At 43.1% G+C, this 13,055-nt stretch overlaps 1 protein-coding gene across 2 annotated transcripts; it reads right to left on the bottom strand.

Annotated features, from left to right (window-relative positions):
* Nucleotides 1–1,434: 1,434 nt before the first annotated feature.
* EXOSC9 (exosome component 9) lies at nt 1,435–12,494 on the bottom strand. 2 transcript variants are annotated; one of them, XM_073341027.1, is made up of 12 exons: nt 12,351–12,494; nt 12,089–12,183; nt 11,100–11,219; nt 10,880–10,982; nt 9,882–10,019; nt 9,322–9,404; nt 8,845–8,977; nt 7,988–8,076; nt 7,021–7,167; nt 3,448–3,635; nt 2,667–2,748; nt 1,435–1,718 (listed from the first exon to the last, which is right to left on the bottom strand). In XM_073341027.1, exons 1-12 carry the CDS (start codon nt 12,414–12,416, stop codon nt 1,634–1,636), a joined length of 1,329 nt encoding a protein of 442 aa, XP_073197128.1. In that variant the 5' UTR covers nt 12,417–12,494; the 3' UTR covers nt 1,435–1,633. The 2 variants fall into 2 exon arrangements, with proteins under 2 accessions (XP_073197128.1, XP_073197129.1); XM_073341028.1 differs by lacking the exon at nt 12,089–12,183 and having other exon boundaries at nt 12,351–12,441.
* Nucleotides 12,495–13,055: the final 561 nt, after the last annotated feature.

Raw genomic sequence — 13,055 nt, 5'->3', positions numbered from 1 at the left:
CTACTAGGCTAAATCTTTCCCTGAGGCAAAAGCAGATTGTACTGTACAGCAAACAGCTTGTTTGTACAGCCTTTCACAGAACCAGGTCCAGTTGCAGGTTTTTCCTCAACAGAAAAGGTCAACAAAATGTAGCCTAGAGGTTGGAAGAAGCGATGGAACAAGATCCCTGCAAGGAGAATGCTAGATCACTGTAAAGATGAAGTAAACTTTACACAGAGACAAGACAGGGTATGAACCACTGCAATATATATATATTTACAATAGTGCCCTACATTGACTTAAGTGAAAACTTCACTTGCAGCATCTATAAAACACTGAGTTTGGACCCATTCATATATTTTACACTTGCCATTTCTTCCCCATTTAAAAAAAAAAATCTGATACTGCAAACAAACATGTTTGGTCTTCCTTTTAAGAACAACATTTATTTCCTAAGAGGCACGTAAAGAGCTCTGCCAAGAAGCACTTTTGCTAAGCTTTAAAGTTACAGGGGCAAAATTAAATTCTCAGTTTTACTATATATAACTTATGAACACATGAAATAAGATGTAAGTTATTTCTACTCTCCTCTTGTATGGATTTTCCTGTTTGTCTATTTCATCTTCTAAAATAATCTCAACTGCTTCATGAGACTAACTTGTCTGATGCTATTGCATAGATCCTTCTTCCTACTTTGTTTCAGTAAGTTCTAGTGTTCTAGGATAGTTCTTTTTAGACTTACAGTTTAAGAAGTATTCCTTAATTTTCATGAAACATGGTTAAACTGATATGTTTAAAAATAAACATTAACAAAGACTACAGGCAGTCTCTTAATTTCTTGTTTCAGAGTAGCAGCCGAGTTAGGCTGTATTCACAAAAAAGAAAAGGAGGACATGTGGCACCTTTAGAGACTAACCAATTTATTTGAGCATGAGCTTTTGTGAGCTACAGCTCACTTCATTGGATGCATTCATTATTTTCCACTGAATGCAGCCGATGAAGTGAGCTGTAGCTCACAAAAGCTTATGCTCAAATAGATTTGTCTTTAAGGCACAAGTACTCCTTTTCTTAATTTCTTACAATTTACAGGGGAGGAATGTTTTTAGGCTGAGATGCTTGTCATGTTCTTGGTAAAGACCACAAAGGAGCTGCTTTGTCTACAACACCCATCTCTTGCAGACATGAGGCCTAATTCACTCTCAATAATTCCACTGCAACTAATTCTATTGATGTGAAGAGGTACTGGATGAAGCTTATGCTTAGATCGAACAGAAAATCAAACCATGCCAATCCAGAACCTTAATACTTAGAAATGTAGATATGCACTGCCTTAAAATGAAGTTAAAAGGCTTTGAGAAGCAGCTCTTATGAGATGGAAGTGTTAATATTTACAGATGTGCAATTCAAGAGTTTGCTTACTTAGTTACCACCCTATTATACCTTCTACTCAAATGCTGACACTTTTGAATGTTTAGTTTATTGCAAGACAAATGTACACTATTATATAAAAAAATATACAGAGAAGTAGATCTAAGTTTCAGAAATGGGGGGGGAACAAGGAAAACTGATCTACAAAAATACATTCAGTAGCTTAATATACAGAGTAAGTGTCTCTTAAGTATTAATCTATACAATTATTTTGAAGGGAACATGACTAATGAGTCGCTCTCTTCTTTTTTCTTTTTTTGTTAAATGCTTTCTTATTTGAAGAATTTTCTTGTTTGGCGCTGGTTTGAGTTCTGTGAACAAACAACATTTAACCTAAAATAAGGCAGCTTAATAAAAGACTGAGTGGCTAGACTGGTGTTCCCTGCAAGTCAAGCCCCAAGTCATAAAGGTTTTCAAGATCTCAGCTCTATACATGACCAGCCTACCACAATCCAATTGTGCTTTACTTGTAACAGGGTTTAAAGAAAACTAAGGGAAAGCCCCATCCAAACTGCAAACAACCTCTGCAACACAAATCCACATTTAACAAACATGTTAGAAATGATGGTATCTAGAAAGGTAGTCTGCTCTATTAGCATTGAGTTGCATGGTTCTTATAAAGAAGGTAATAAATCTGTGCTAAAAATAATACAAGCTCCTGTTGCATTAGTAGTTAGAGCTGGGAAATGTGGACTCTATCCTATTCAGTGGGCAGAATCCACTGCAGCACACCTGAGGAGTAGGATAGGAAGCTCTAATCCACCCTTTTGCTACCACAGGGTAACTCAGAACATCCAAATATCAGATTTAAATTGCACCAGCTGGAGCAGTCCCATAGGCACTGCTTTATCAGGTGCTGATTAGCCCAAACACTGGATGCTTTGGCCTTACCCCCTATGTGAGAGGTGGCATAGAGCTGAACCTGCTGATTCAGGGCAGAGACTGTCTTTTTATTCAGTTTGTACAATAGCTAGCACAATGGGCTCCTGGTTCACAACAAGGACTCAGGCACTACAGTAATACAAGTAAATACACTATCCCTAGATTCCCCAACATTAAGAGAATCCTTGGCGGCTCCCTTAGGCAGTGCAAAGAACCAAGAACAGGCTGAGGATCTGGCCCCATTATCTGAGAGCAATGTTTTCCTTGACAAGCGTAGGCACAAGGAAGTATACCGTACTTGCTGAAACTATTCCTTGTCTCAACACAGTATGCTGTTTTAAAGATTTTTTCCCCTTTAACTACATAGTTGTGGTTACCGTGTTTTCTTCGGCCTCTCCTCTGGTTCCAGAATGACAACTTCCTCTTCTTCACTGTCAGACAGTACAATTGTGTCATCACCTTACAAACAAACAAGAGAAAACTGTTATTTATATTACTGTAAAACCTGAGTGTTGTTTTGTACATCACATTTCTGTGAGTATAAATCATTACTACACACCTAGAGACATTTCAACGCAGGGGGGATATGTTTTTCTCTAGTGTGCAACTCAAGGGCCAGAATCACCCTTTGAGCACAATAACTTTAAAACAACTGATACTTTATTTTAGCTGTTATAAACTGAACACTTTTAGAAGAGTGGCTGAGTTTGGTTTAGTATCCTGCTGCCTCATCTCTCAACAGTAGGTAGAGGACAGAGCCCCAAGACCATTCTCATTGGTTTGTCTGGTATTTTGCTTTCATTAGATACTGACATAATGGCAACAGGCACAAAACAAAGCAGGTCCTTTCCCCAAAAGCACCTTTCTTTGTTACTTTCTGGTCCCTACTAATTCCCCAGTGTAGGGTTTCCCTCTTGTAAAAACTCCACCCTCTATTCCCAGCATGTCTTTCTGGGGTTGGATATTTAAATTTGGCAGATGTAAGCCATAACAGCTCTAAAGTGGTCATTTTGCAGTTGGCAGCTGCATCTTCCTGCTGGCAAGTTCCTATGATGTTTTCCCCTTCTTGCTGCTAAGGAGGGGACACAGCTTCAAATACACCAGAATTAATACATGAACGGTGTTTTCGGTAATATTACATTTAAAGCAGATACTAACCCTTCTTAGTATTCCTCACAACATTTCTCTCTTCCATTTCCATTTTCTGACCCTCTGAGGTGGTAGCATCATCACTGTTACCTTCCTCTTCCTCCTCTCTCTCAGATTCTTCAAGGTCTCCCCAGGAGTTCTCTATCCCCTCCCCAAGTTGGGCCATCCCAGGCATCCTCAGTACTGGTTTGGCAAAACTGAGCTAATTAAGAAAAATCTATAAATTGCCAGAATTCTTATTTTTACTCTCATTGCACAGCATGTTGAACTAGGTAAATTATTTGGAAAGTTGAAGTACATAAACAATCTGCGGTGGGTACCAAGGGCTGAGCACGTGATGTGAAGAAATTCATTTGAGCAAAATGGCAAGTCAGTGTTCTCTTGAACAGCTGACAAAGTAAAAATGCCTAACGTATGCACAATGGATGAGACAACTGATCACCTTCACAGCTGAGCCCCACATTGCCAGGCAGAACTTAGTTGGGTTCATCTTTTTGCTGCCTGTGCTGCAGAACTCATCTCCCCTAGAAGGGCCTCACGTTGCCGTTGAGTGATTCCCCTTTTCTATAGCCGTGGAATAGAAATTAATAATGCCACATGGAGCTGCACTGAACCTTCCTTAGCTGAAGGATTCAGAGGCATTAGAGGAGTAATGGAAAAGGGAGGCAGAGAAGGATTCTGGCAGAAAACCCACACACTCCTGATCAACATGCTATACTATGAATTCCTCTACCGGGATAGGTTTCAGAGTAACAGCCGTGTTAGTCTGTATTCGCAAAAAGAAAAAGGAGTACTTGTGGCACCTTAAAGACTAACCAATTTATTTGAGCATAAGCTTTCGTGAGCTACAACTCACTTCATCGGATGCATACTGTGGAAAGTGTAGAAGATCTTTTTATACACACGAAGCATGAAAAAATACCGCCCCCCACCCCACTCTCCCCCTGGCAATTGCCCATCCAAAGTGATCACTTTCCTTACAATGTGTATGATAATCAAGGTGGGCCATTTCCAGCACAAATCCAAAGTTTAACAAGAACATCTTGGTGGGAGAGGGGGGTAGGAAAAAAGAAGAGGAAATAGGTTACCTTGTGTAATGACTTAGCCACTCCCAGTCTCTATTCAAGCCTAAGTTAATTGTATCCAATTTGCAAATGAATTCCAATTCAGCAGTCTCTCACTGGAGTCTGGATTTGAAGTTTTTTTGTTGTAATATCGCAACTTTCATGTCTGTAATCACATGACCAGAGAGATTGAAGTGTTCTCCGACTGGTTTATGAATGTTATCATTCTTGACATCTGATTTGTGTCCATTTATTCTTTTACGTAGAGACTGTCCAGTTTGACCAATGTACATGGCAGAGGGGCACTGCGGGCACATGATGACATATATCACATTGGTGGGTGTGCAGGTGAACAAGCCTCTGATAGTGTGGCTGATGTTATTAGGCCCTGTGATGGTGTCCCCTGAATAGATATGTGGGCACAGTTGGCAACGGGCTTTGTTGCAAGGATAGGTTCCTGGGTTAGTGGTTCTGTTGTGTGGTATGTGATTGCTGGTGAGTATTTGCTTCAGGTTGGGGGGCTGTCTGTGGGCAAGGACTGGCCTGTCTCCCAAGATTTGTGAGAGTGTTGGGTCATCCCTCAGGATAGGTTGTAGATCCTTAATAATGCGTTGGAGGGGTTTTAGTTGGGGGCTGAAGGTGACAGCTAGTGGCGTTCTGTTATTTTCTTTGTTAGGCCTGTCCTGTAGTAGGTGACTTCTGGGAACTCTTCTGGCTCTATCAATCTGTTTCTTCACTTCCGCAGGTGGGTATTGTAGTTGTAAGAATGTTTGATAGAGATCTTGTAGGTGTTTGTCTCTGTCTGAGGGGTTGGAGCAAATGCGGTTGTATCGCAGAGCTTGGCTGTAGACGATGGATCGTGTGGTGTGGTCAGGGTGAAAGCTGGAAGCACGTAGGTAGGACTAGCAGTCAGCAGGTTTCCGGTATAGAGTGGTGTTTATGTGACCATCGTTTATTAGCACTGTAGTGTCCAGGAAGTGGATCTCTTGGGTGGACTGGACCAGGCTGAGGTTGATGGTGGGATGGAAATTGTTGAAATCATGGTGGAATTCCTCAAGGACTTCTTTTCCATGGGTCCAGATGATGAAGATGTCATCAATATAGAGCAAGTAGAGTAGGGGCGTTAGGAGACGAGAGCTGAGGAAGCGTTGTTCTAAGTCAGCCATAAAAATGTTGGCATACTGTGGGGCCATGCAGGTACACATAGCAGTGCCGCTGATTTGAAAGGTATACATTGTCCCCAAATGTAAAATAGTTATAGGTAAGGACAAAGTCACAAAGTTCAGCCACCAGGTTAGCCGTGACATTATCGGGGATAGTGTTCTTGACGGCTTGTAGTCCATCTTTGTGTGGAATGTTGGTGTAGAGGGCTTCTACATCCATAGTGGCTAGGATGGTGTTATCAGGAAGATCACCAATGGATTGTAGTTTTCTCAGGAAGTCAGTGGTGTCTCGAAGGTAGCTGGGAGTGCTGGTAGCGTAGGGCCTGAGGAGGGAGTCTACATAGCCAGACAATCCTGCTGTCAGGGTGCCAATGCCTGAGATGATAGGGCGCCCAGGATTTCCAGGTTTATGGATCTTGGGTAGTAGATAGAATATCCCAGGTCAGGGTTCCAGGGGTGTGTCTGTGCGGATTTGATCTTGTGCTTTTTCAGGGAGTTTCTTGAGCAAATGCTGTAGTTTCTTTTGGTAACTCTCAGTGGGATCAGAGGGTAATGGCTTGTAGAAAGTGGTGTTGGAGAGCTGCCAAGCAGCCTCTTGTTCATATTCAGACCTATTCATGATGACAAAACCACCTCCTTTGTCAGCCTTTTTGATTATGATGTCAGAGTTGTTTCTGAAGCTGTGGATGGCATTGTGTTCCGCACGGCTGAGGTTATGGGGCAAGTGATGCTGCACACAGACATGAAAGTTGCGATATTACAACAAAAAAACTTCAAATCCAGACTCCAGCAAGAGACTGCTGAATTGGAATTCATTTACAAATTGGATACAATTAACTTAATAGCTTGAATAGAGACTGGGAGTGGCTAAGTCATTACGCAAGGTAACCTATTTCCCCTTGTTTTTTCCTACCCCCCCTCCCGCCCCCCGCCGTTCTTGTTAAACCCTGGATTTGTGCTGGAAATGGCCCGACTTGATTACCATACACATTGTAAGGAGAGAGTGATCACTTTAGATGGGAAATTGCCAGCAGGAGAGTGGGGTGGAGGTATTTTTTCATGCTTTGTGTGTATAAAAAGATCTTCTACACTTTCCACAGTATGCATCCGATGAAGTGAGCTGTAGCTCACGAAAGCTTATGCTCAAATAAATTGGTTAGTCTCTAAGGTACCACAAGTACTCCTTTTCTTTCTACTGGGATACACTTTCTATAAATAAAAGAAGATATAGATGATCATGATGTAGTCATAGCCTTCAAAGAAACGAGAAACTCAAGATGTATTGCGTGATTCAGAAAGTTTTAACAGTGAGATATCACTGTCTTCTCACTAAAGTGATACAGTAGAAAAGATACACATCTGAAGGAGAGTCAGCCTTGGTGATGATTTCTTCAGCTTGCTCTTCCACATCTTTAGTATCAACAAGAGCTCTTTCCATTTTAAAGGCAGAGATCTTTTGATCTGGTATAGACTCTGCAAAGCCAAACTTTCCACCTTCTTTCCTATTTATTAAATAAATACAAAAATTATGTTTTAAGACATTTTACATTTCAAAAAGTCAAGTTAGAGAGAGTTCAGTTATATACAGAGATGTGATTTACAACAGCAACACTAAAAAAAACAGGTTAGCTGTTTAAACTGTTAAGTCAGTGGTTCTCAAACTTTTGTACTGGTGAACCCTTTCACACTGCAAGCCTCTGAGTGTGACCCCCCCTCCCCATATAAATTAAAAACACTTTTTAATATACTTAACACCATTATAAATGCTGGAGGCAAAGTGGGGTTTGCGATAGGGGCTGAGAGTTCACGACCCCCCTTATGTAATAACTTCATGACCTGAGGGGTCCCGACCCCCAGTTTGAGAACCCCTGTGTTAAGTTAAACAATACAGAAAATTTGTTCCTGTTTGAGATCAGGCACAAAAACTGAACTGAGAAGGCCAAGTTTTCCCTAGTTGTGGTCTCAGTCACCTGAGAACAGCAATCCTTTTTTGAATGTGGCTGTTTTATTAGTATCATGCCATCTTCTTTAAACAACTAAGCTTTTCTTTTTCCAACTTTATTCTCTCCCCTCCTCCCCAAGGTTTCCCACAGTAGTTGTTTTGCATCATGCATCAAATACAATTGGCTTGAGGGTGTCAATACAATCATCTCTTCAGGGAAAACAGAACTATTAGCTGAGTCTGAGTATAACACTGCTTATTGAAGACCATCAGTTGCACAGCTTCTCTTTCAGAGACTCCACTCACAGGAAAACAGTACAAGAATAATCTGACCCCACAAACATATTAACTTCCAATACATTCCATTTTAACAATCTCACCTAACTTTCCGGTCATTCTCCAAGGCCTTTTGAATTAGCTCTGTGATCTCTGCTACTTTAACACCAGTTATTTTACTGCATCTCAGAACCTGTTTGTAGTGAACAATAATTTATTATCATGCAATTAAAATAAACATAACTTTATACTTAATTTAAGTGAAAACGTACTTTTTTTTGTACTGCTAGATGCTAATGACCTATGAATGATGTCTCAGTCAGGAAGTTCAAATGGAAGCTTCCCCACAAACCTTTAGCTAAGAATTTGTTTGATAGAGGAAATATGCTTTATGCCTAGTTAGTACTGTTTAACCTGAGCAGTCTGTCATATGTTATATATTGTATGCACAGATTTATACTGAACTACCAAATTCATTAATAATTAGAAAAAAGAGCTATGTGCCATCTTAAGAATGAAAAAGACTTCCAATATTATTATTGGGCTTAAGAAAAAAAGTTTTGTTTCATTTCAGATTAAAGTGACAAATATTTCAAGACTAGCGGCTACACAAATACTAACAGAGGAGCATTGAAATCTGGCAGCAATAAGTTATTTGTTATAGTCAAGAAACACGTTTAATTTAGAAAGACTTATAAATACCACTTGGAAATGTTAAGAGATTGCTGTCCCAATTACCTTAAACTCCATTCAAGAAGTACAGAGTATGAGACCAAACATTTGGAGTTTAGACCATCCCCCCAAAGAACTGTCATGTTTACATTTCCTATCCAGTTTTCTATGCAATCAGACAGAGAGATACCATTCTTCTCTCACATCAAAACAGTACTAGATGGTTCAATATTACAATACTTCAAGAAGTTTATACCAGAGAGAATGACTCAAAGAAAATGCCATTTACCTGATCTTTTAACAGCATAATCCCTCCACTGGACTGGATAGTACAAATCTCACGATGTTTATTCATGGCAATCACTAGGAGGCCATCCATTACACGTTCCTCTCGTTCACTGGGATCCACCAACAAATAGGTCCTGAAACCATTGTTGAATAGGACACAATAGTTAAGGGTAACCTGCTTGCCTGAAACTATAAGGGCAGGAGACAAATTACACAAACAAGCTTCATGGTTTTGGGGATGAGTATACCCAAGGAGACTGATTTCATAAGTGTACATTTTTATGAAAAGTCTACAGAAATTTCATGTTACACACTGCAGCATGAAGAGGAACACCTCTTCTTCACACCTTCTCATTTCAGATAAAGTTAGTTCACTAGTGCATTTTGTTAACATGGCTATTTATGGAAATGTATGTTTTTCTTCCAGTTCTGCAGAAACTGGTAGATGATTTAAGTCAGTGCCATAACAGAAACTTACCCTTGCTGGAAAAAGGCAAAACTGACACAGATAGGCATGTGATGGATACTCAAAGGGACAGGATCACGTTCCTCAGGGGTATACTAAAAATATAAATAGTCAAGGTGGAAATTTGTTACTTACTCAATTCCATATATAATTTAAAAGAAAATACTAAGACAAAAAGTAAGAAAAGCCTATCATCTAAAAATTCAACATGACTTGATTCGCTCTCTCTTTTTAAAATGTTATTTCCTGTTAATATTACCTATCTAGGTAACTGTACTGTACCCATTTTTGTGCCATTTGACCCCTTCCAGTTTGCCTGAGAAGTACAAAAAAGTGCTAAAAAGGTCATCCTTATTTCTTAATGTTTACAGTCTCTCAAATTAAAAATCAGTAAATGTATACTATACATATTGATAAAAACAAATGGATCTATTCCTATCCCTTGATATTTTAAGTAGCTCTACCTCTAAAACTTAACTTGTCTCTGTTGACAAAGATCCATTTTACATAGAGCAGCAATCAATGAAATTTTAATTTCAATAATCCCACCACTTTCACCTCATCCTACTCACCAAAGTTACTTCCTCTCCTTGCACAGATACATCTGGTCTACGGAAGTGACACAAAGCCACTATTGCTGCTATACTTGCAGCATCAATAATGTTTCCATCATGATTCAACAAATGCAGGTCCACACGAATTTGCCACACCTGGGAGGGGGTGGGGGTTAGCGGGAAAAAACAACATGAAAATTCACTAAACTGTAGTCCTGGTCACTTGTATGGATTTTCCAACATCTTTTCAAATAGCTTTTTACTATTCATGTTGAAGGTAAGTATAATTCAGTTCTTGATCATCAAAAATTATGATGAAAACTGAATAAATCCAAACAGAGACAGTATCTGTTTTCAACACTATTAATTTGTGATGAAGAAAATAAAACTGAAGTATGATTTCAGCCCTGATCCTGTAAACCAGGGATTCTCAAACATCACTGCACTGCGACCCTCTTCTGACAAGGAAAATTACTACACGACCCCAGCCGAAGCCTGAGCCGCACCGCCCCAGGTGGTGGGGCCAATGCCAAAGCCCAAGCCCCACTGCCCTGGGTGAGGAAGCCAAAGCCAAAGCCCAAGGGCTTCAGCCCCAGGCAAGGGACCTGTAACCTGAGCCTTGCTCCCTGGGCAGTGGTGCTCAAGCTTCAGCTTCGGCCCTGGGAAGTAGGGCTCAAGCTTCGGTTCTGGCCTGAGACCCCAGCAAGTCTGAGCCAGCCCTGGTGACCCCATTAAAAATGGGGTTGTGACCCACTTTGGGGTCCCAACCCACAGTTTGAGAACTGCTGCTGTAAACATTCATGCATATGATTAGCTTTAGCATGTACACAGCCCATTGACTATAAAGGGACTATGCACAACCTTAAAGTTAAACACATCTATGTTTGGACAGCTGGAACCTTGGCCTTTTAAAATAAAATCAAGATTAATGGTCCTCAAAGACAGACTGACCTCTAAATGCAACATATTAATCCCCTAGTATTAAAGACCTTTTGATTTCATAGCGTTTTTCACACCTTTACACCAGCAACAACACAGAGAGATTCAGTGTCTATACATTTTGAGTTTCTTAGGCATCTTTCTAGTAGTCGATTCAGTTTCACCAAAAGGTCAGATTGCCTGGAAAAAACAAGAGATTTGGTACATTTTAGTTGTGAGTTATTAATAAGTCTGAAACTATGAAACTGAATAGCTTTCCTTATGCCATCCTTGCCTGTAGTCACTGAAGAGACATACCTGCCAGGCTCAAAAGCTGGTGCAGCCATTGGGGAGAGCTCAAGATTAAAGAAAAGTATACCCTCTGTAGCTCGATTTAGCTTTGGGGAAACAAGTTCACATGAAACCTGTCCAAGGACTCTGCAAAAGAAACCCCCCCCACAAACCCCAAAAGATTTCAGTATGGGTGACAAAAACAACTTTAACATTAAAGCAACTTACACTTCAATTTTACTAAAAAGAAAAGGAGTACTAGTGGTACCTTAGAGACTAACCAATTTATTTGAGCATGAGCTTTCGTGAGCTACAGCTCACTCCATCGGACGCTGTAGCTCACAAAAGCTTATGCTCAAATAAATTGGTTAGTCTCTAAGGTGCCACAAGTACTCCTTTTCTTTTTGCGAATACAGACTAACACGGCTGCTACTCTGAAACCTTCAATTTTACTGCACATCTCCAGTTTATTACAGCTTCTTCATATATAGGACTTGGTTATACAGATAAAATGACAGTCCCGAACAGGGAATAAGCAGGATCTAGACGTTAAAGCACAGGTCAGAAGTTCAAATTTCTTGCGGTTTATTCCTAATTTTACCACTGTGGGAGCTCGAACAATTTACTTGTGTCTACTTCAGTTCCCCCAGCCTATAGAAGAGAGATACCATCTACTTCCCAAGGGTGTTGCGAGGCTTAATCTGAGATCCTTGGATAGGGGAAATTAATGAATTGCCAACATCCAGGGCTTGGACATAAAGATCCGCTCATCGGCAGCTTTCCACGCTGTACCTATAAACACCTCAAGGGAGCCCAACCTCTATTTGTTTTCCTCAGCGCCAACCCCTCCCCCCGCATCGCTACCGTCCTCCTGCAGGCCGCTGCGCTGCATCCGCACCCCGCGGGCACGAGGGCAATCGGGGCCGCGGCGGCAGGGCCAGGCCGCGGCGGCTGTGGGGAGACACGGGGTACCGCCACGAGCCACACAGGGACGGGTGGGGGGCTCCCCGCGGTACCTGGTCCTCCCCAGCTCCACGATGCAGCAGCCGTAGTCGGCGCCGAAGGAGATCCGCACGTTCCTGTAGTCGTAGCTCTGCCGCCCGTCCAAGCGCTGCAAAGCCGAGAGCAGAGTCACCACCCGCGCGGGGCAGCCCCGGGTCCGACCCGCAGGGAGGGATGGGGGCCCGCCGGCGCTCCCGTGGGAGGGGGCCCGGCCGGTGGCGGCGCTGTGGGGGAGGGGAAGGCGGGGGCGGGGGTGGGGGGGTCTCGGTCTCGTACCTTCCGCTCCTCGATGGCGCGCAGCAGGAAGCGCCGCTCGCAGTTGGACAGCGGCGTCTCCTTCATGCTGGCGGGGCCTCGCGATCTGCGGCCCCCTCCGCGCGCGCCCCTCAAACGTCATCAAGCGGCGCCGCTGCGGCCAGAGAGTGCGCAGGCGCGAGGGTTGGACTCCTCCCGTCGCCGCCGCCGCTGCCGCCGGGACAGGGAGCTGCTCAAACTGAAACACCCTTGTCCCGCCGTCCTCCGAGGGCCCCGCCCCCCCTCGCTCGCTCGCTCGCTCATTTTCACCAGGCTGGCTCAGGGAGGTGGGGTGCGGGGAGGGGTGCATGCTCTGGGGTGGGGTCAGAAATGAGTTCAGGGTGCGGGAGGAGGCTCTGCCCTGAGGCTGTGGGTTGGGATGCAGGAGGGGCTGAGGGCTCGGGGCTAGGGCCATGGATGAGGGGTGCTGGCGGGTGGAGCCACGAGGTTCAGAGTGTGGGAGGGGGTTCTGGGCTGAGGCAGGGGGTTGGGGTGCAGGGGGGCAAGAGCTCTGGTGAGGGGCCAGGAATGAGGGATTTGGGGTGCAAGGAGGGGACTCGAGCTGGGGGGGGGGGTTGGAGAGTGGGAGAGGGCCCTGGGCTGGGGCCAGGGATTGCAGTGGGGGGGGGGGGCAGGTGAGGGCTCCAACTGGGGGGTTCAGATAGGGATGAGGGGGTTGGGGTGTAG

The sequence above is a fragment of the Lepidochelys kempii genome, chromosome 4 (genome assembly GCF_965140285.1).
Source record: "Lepidochelys kempii isolate rLepKem1 chromosome 4, rLepKem1.hap1, whole genome shotgun sequence".
Lineage (NCBI taxonomy): Eukaryota > Metazoa > Chordata > Testudines > Cheloniidae > Lepidochelys > Lepidochelys kempii.
This window is presented reverse-complemented; position numbering and strand designations above follow the sequence as displayed.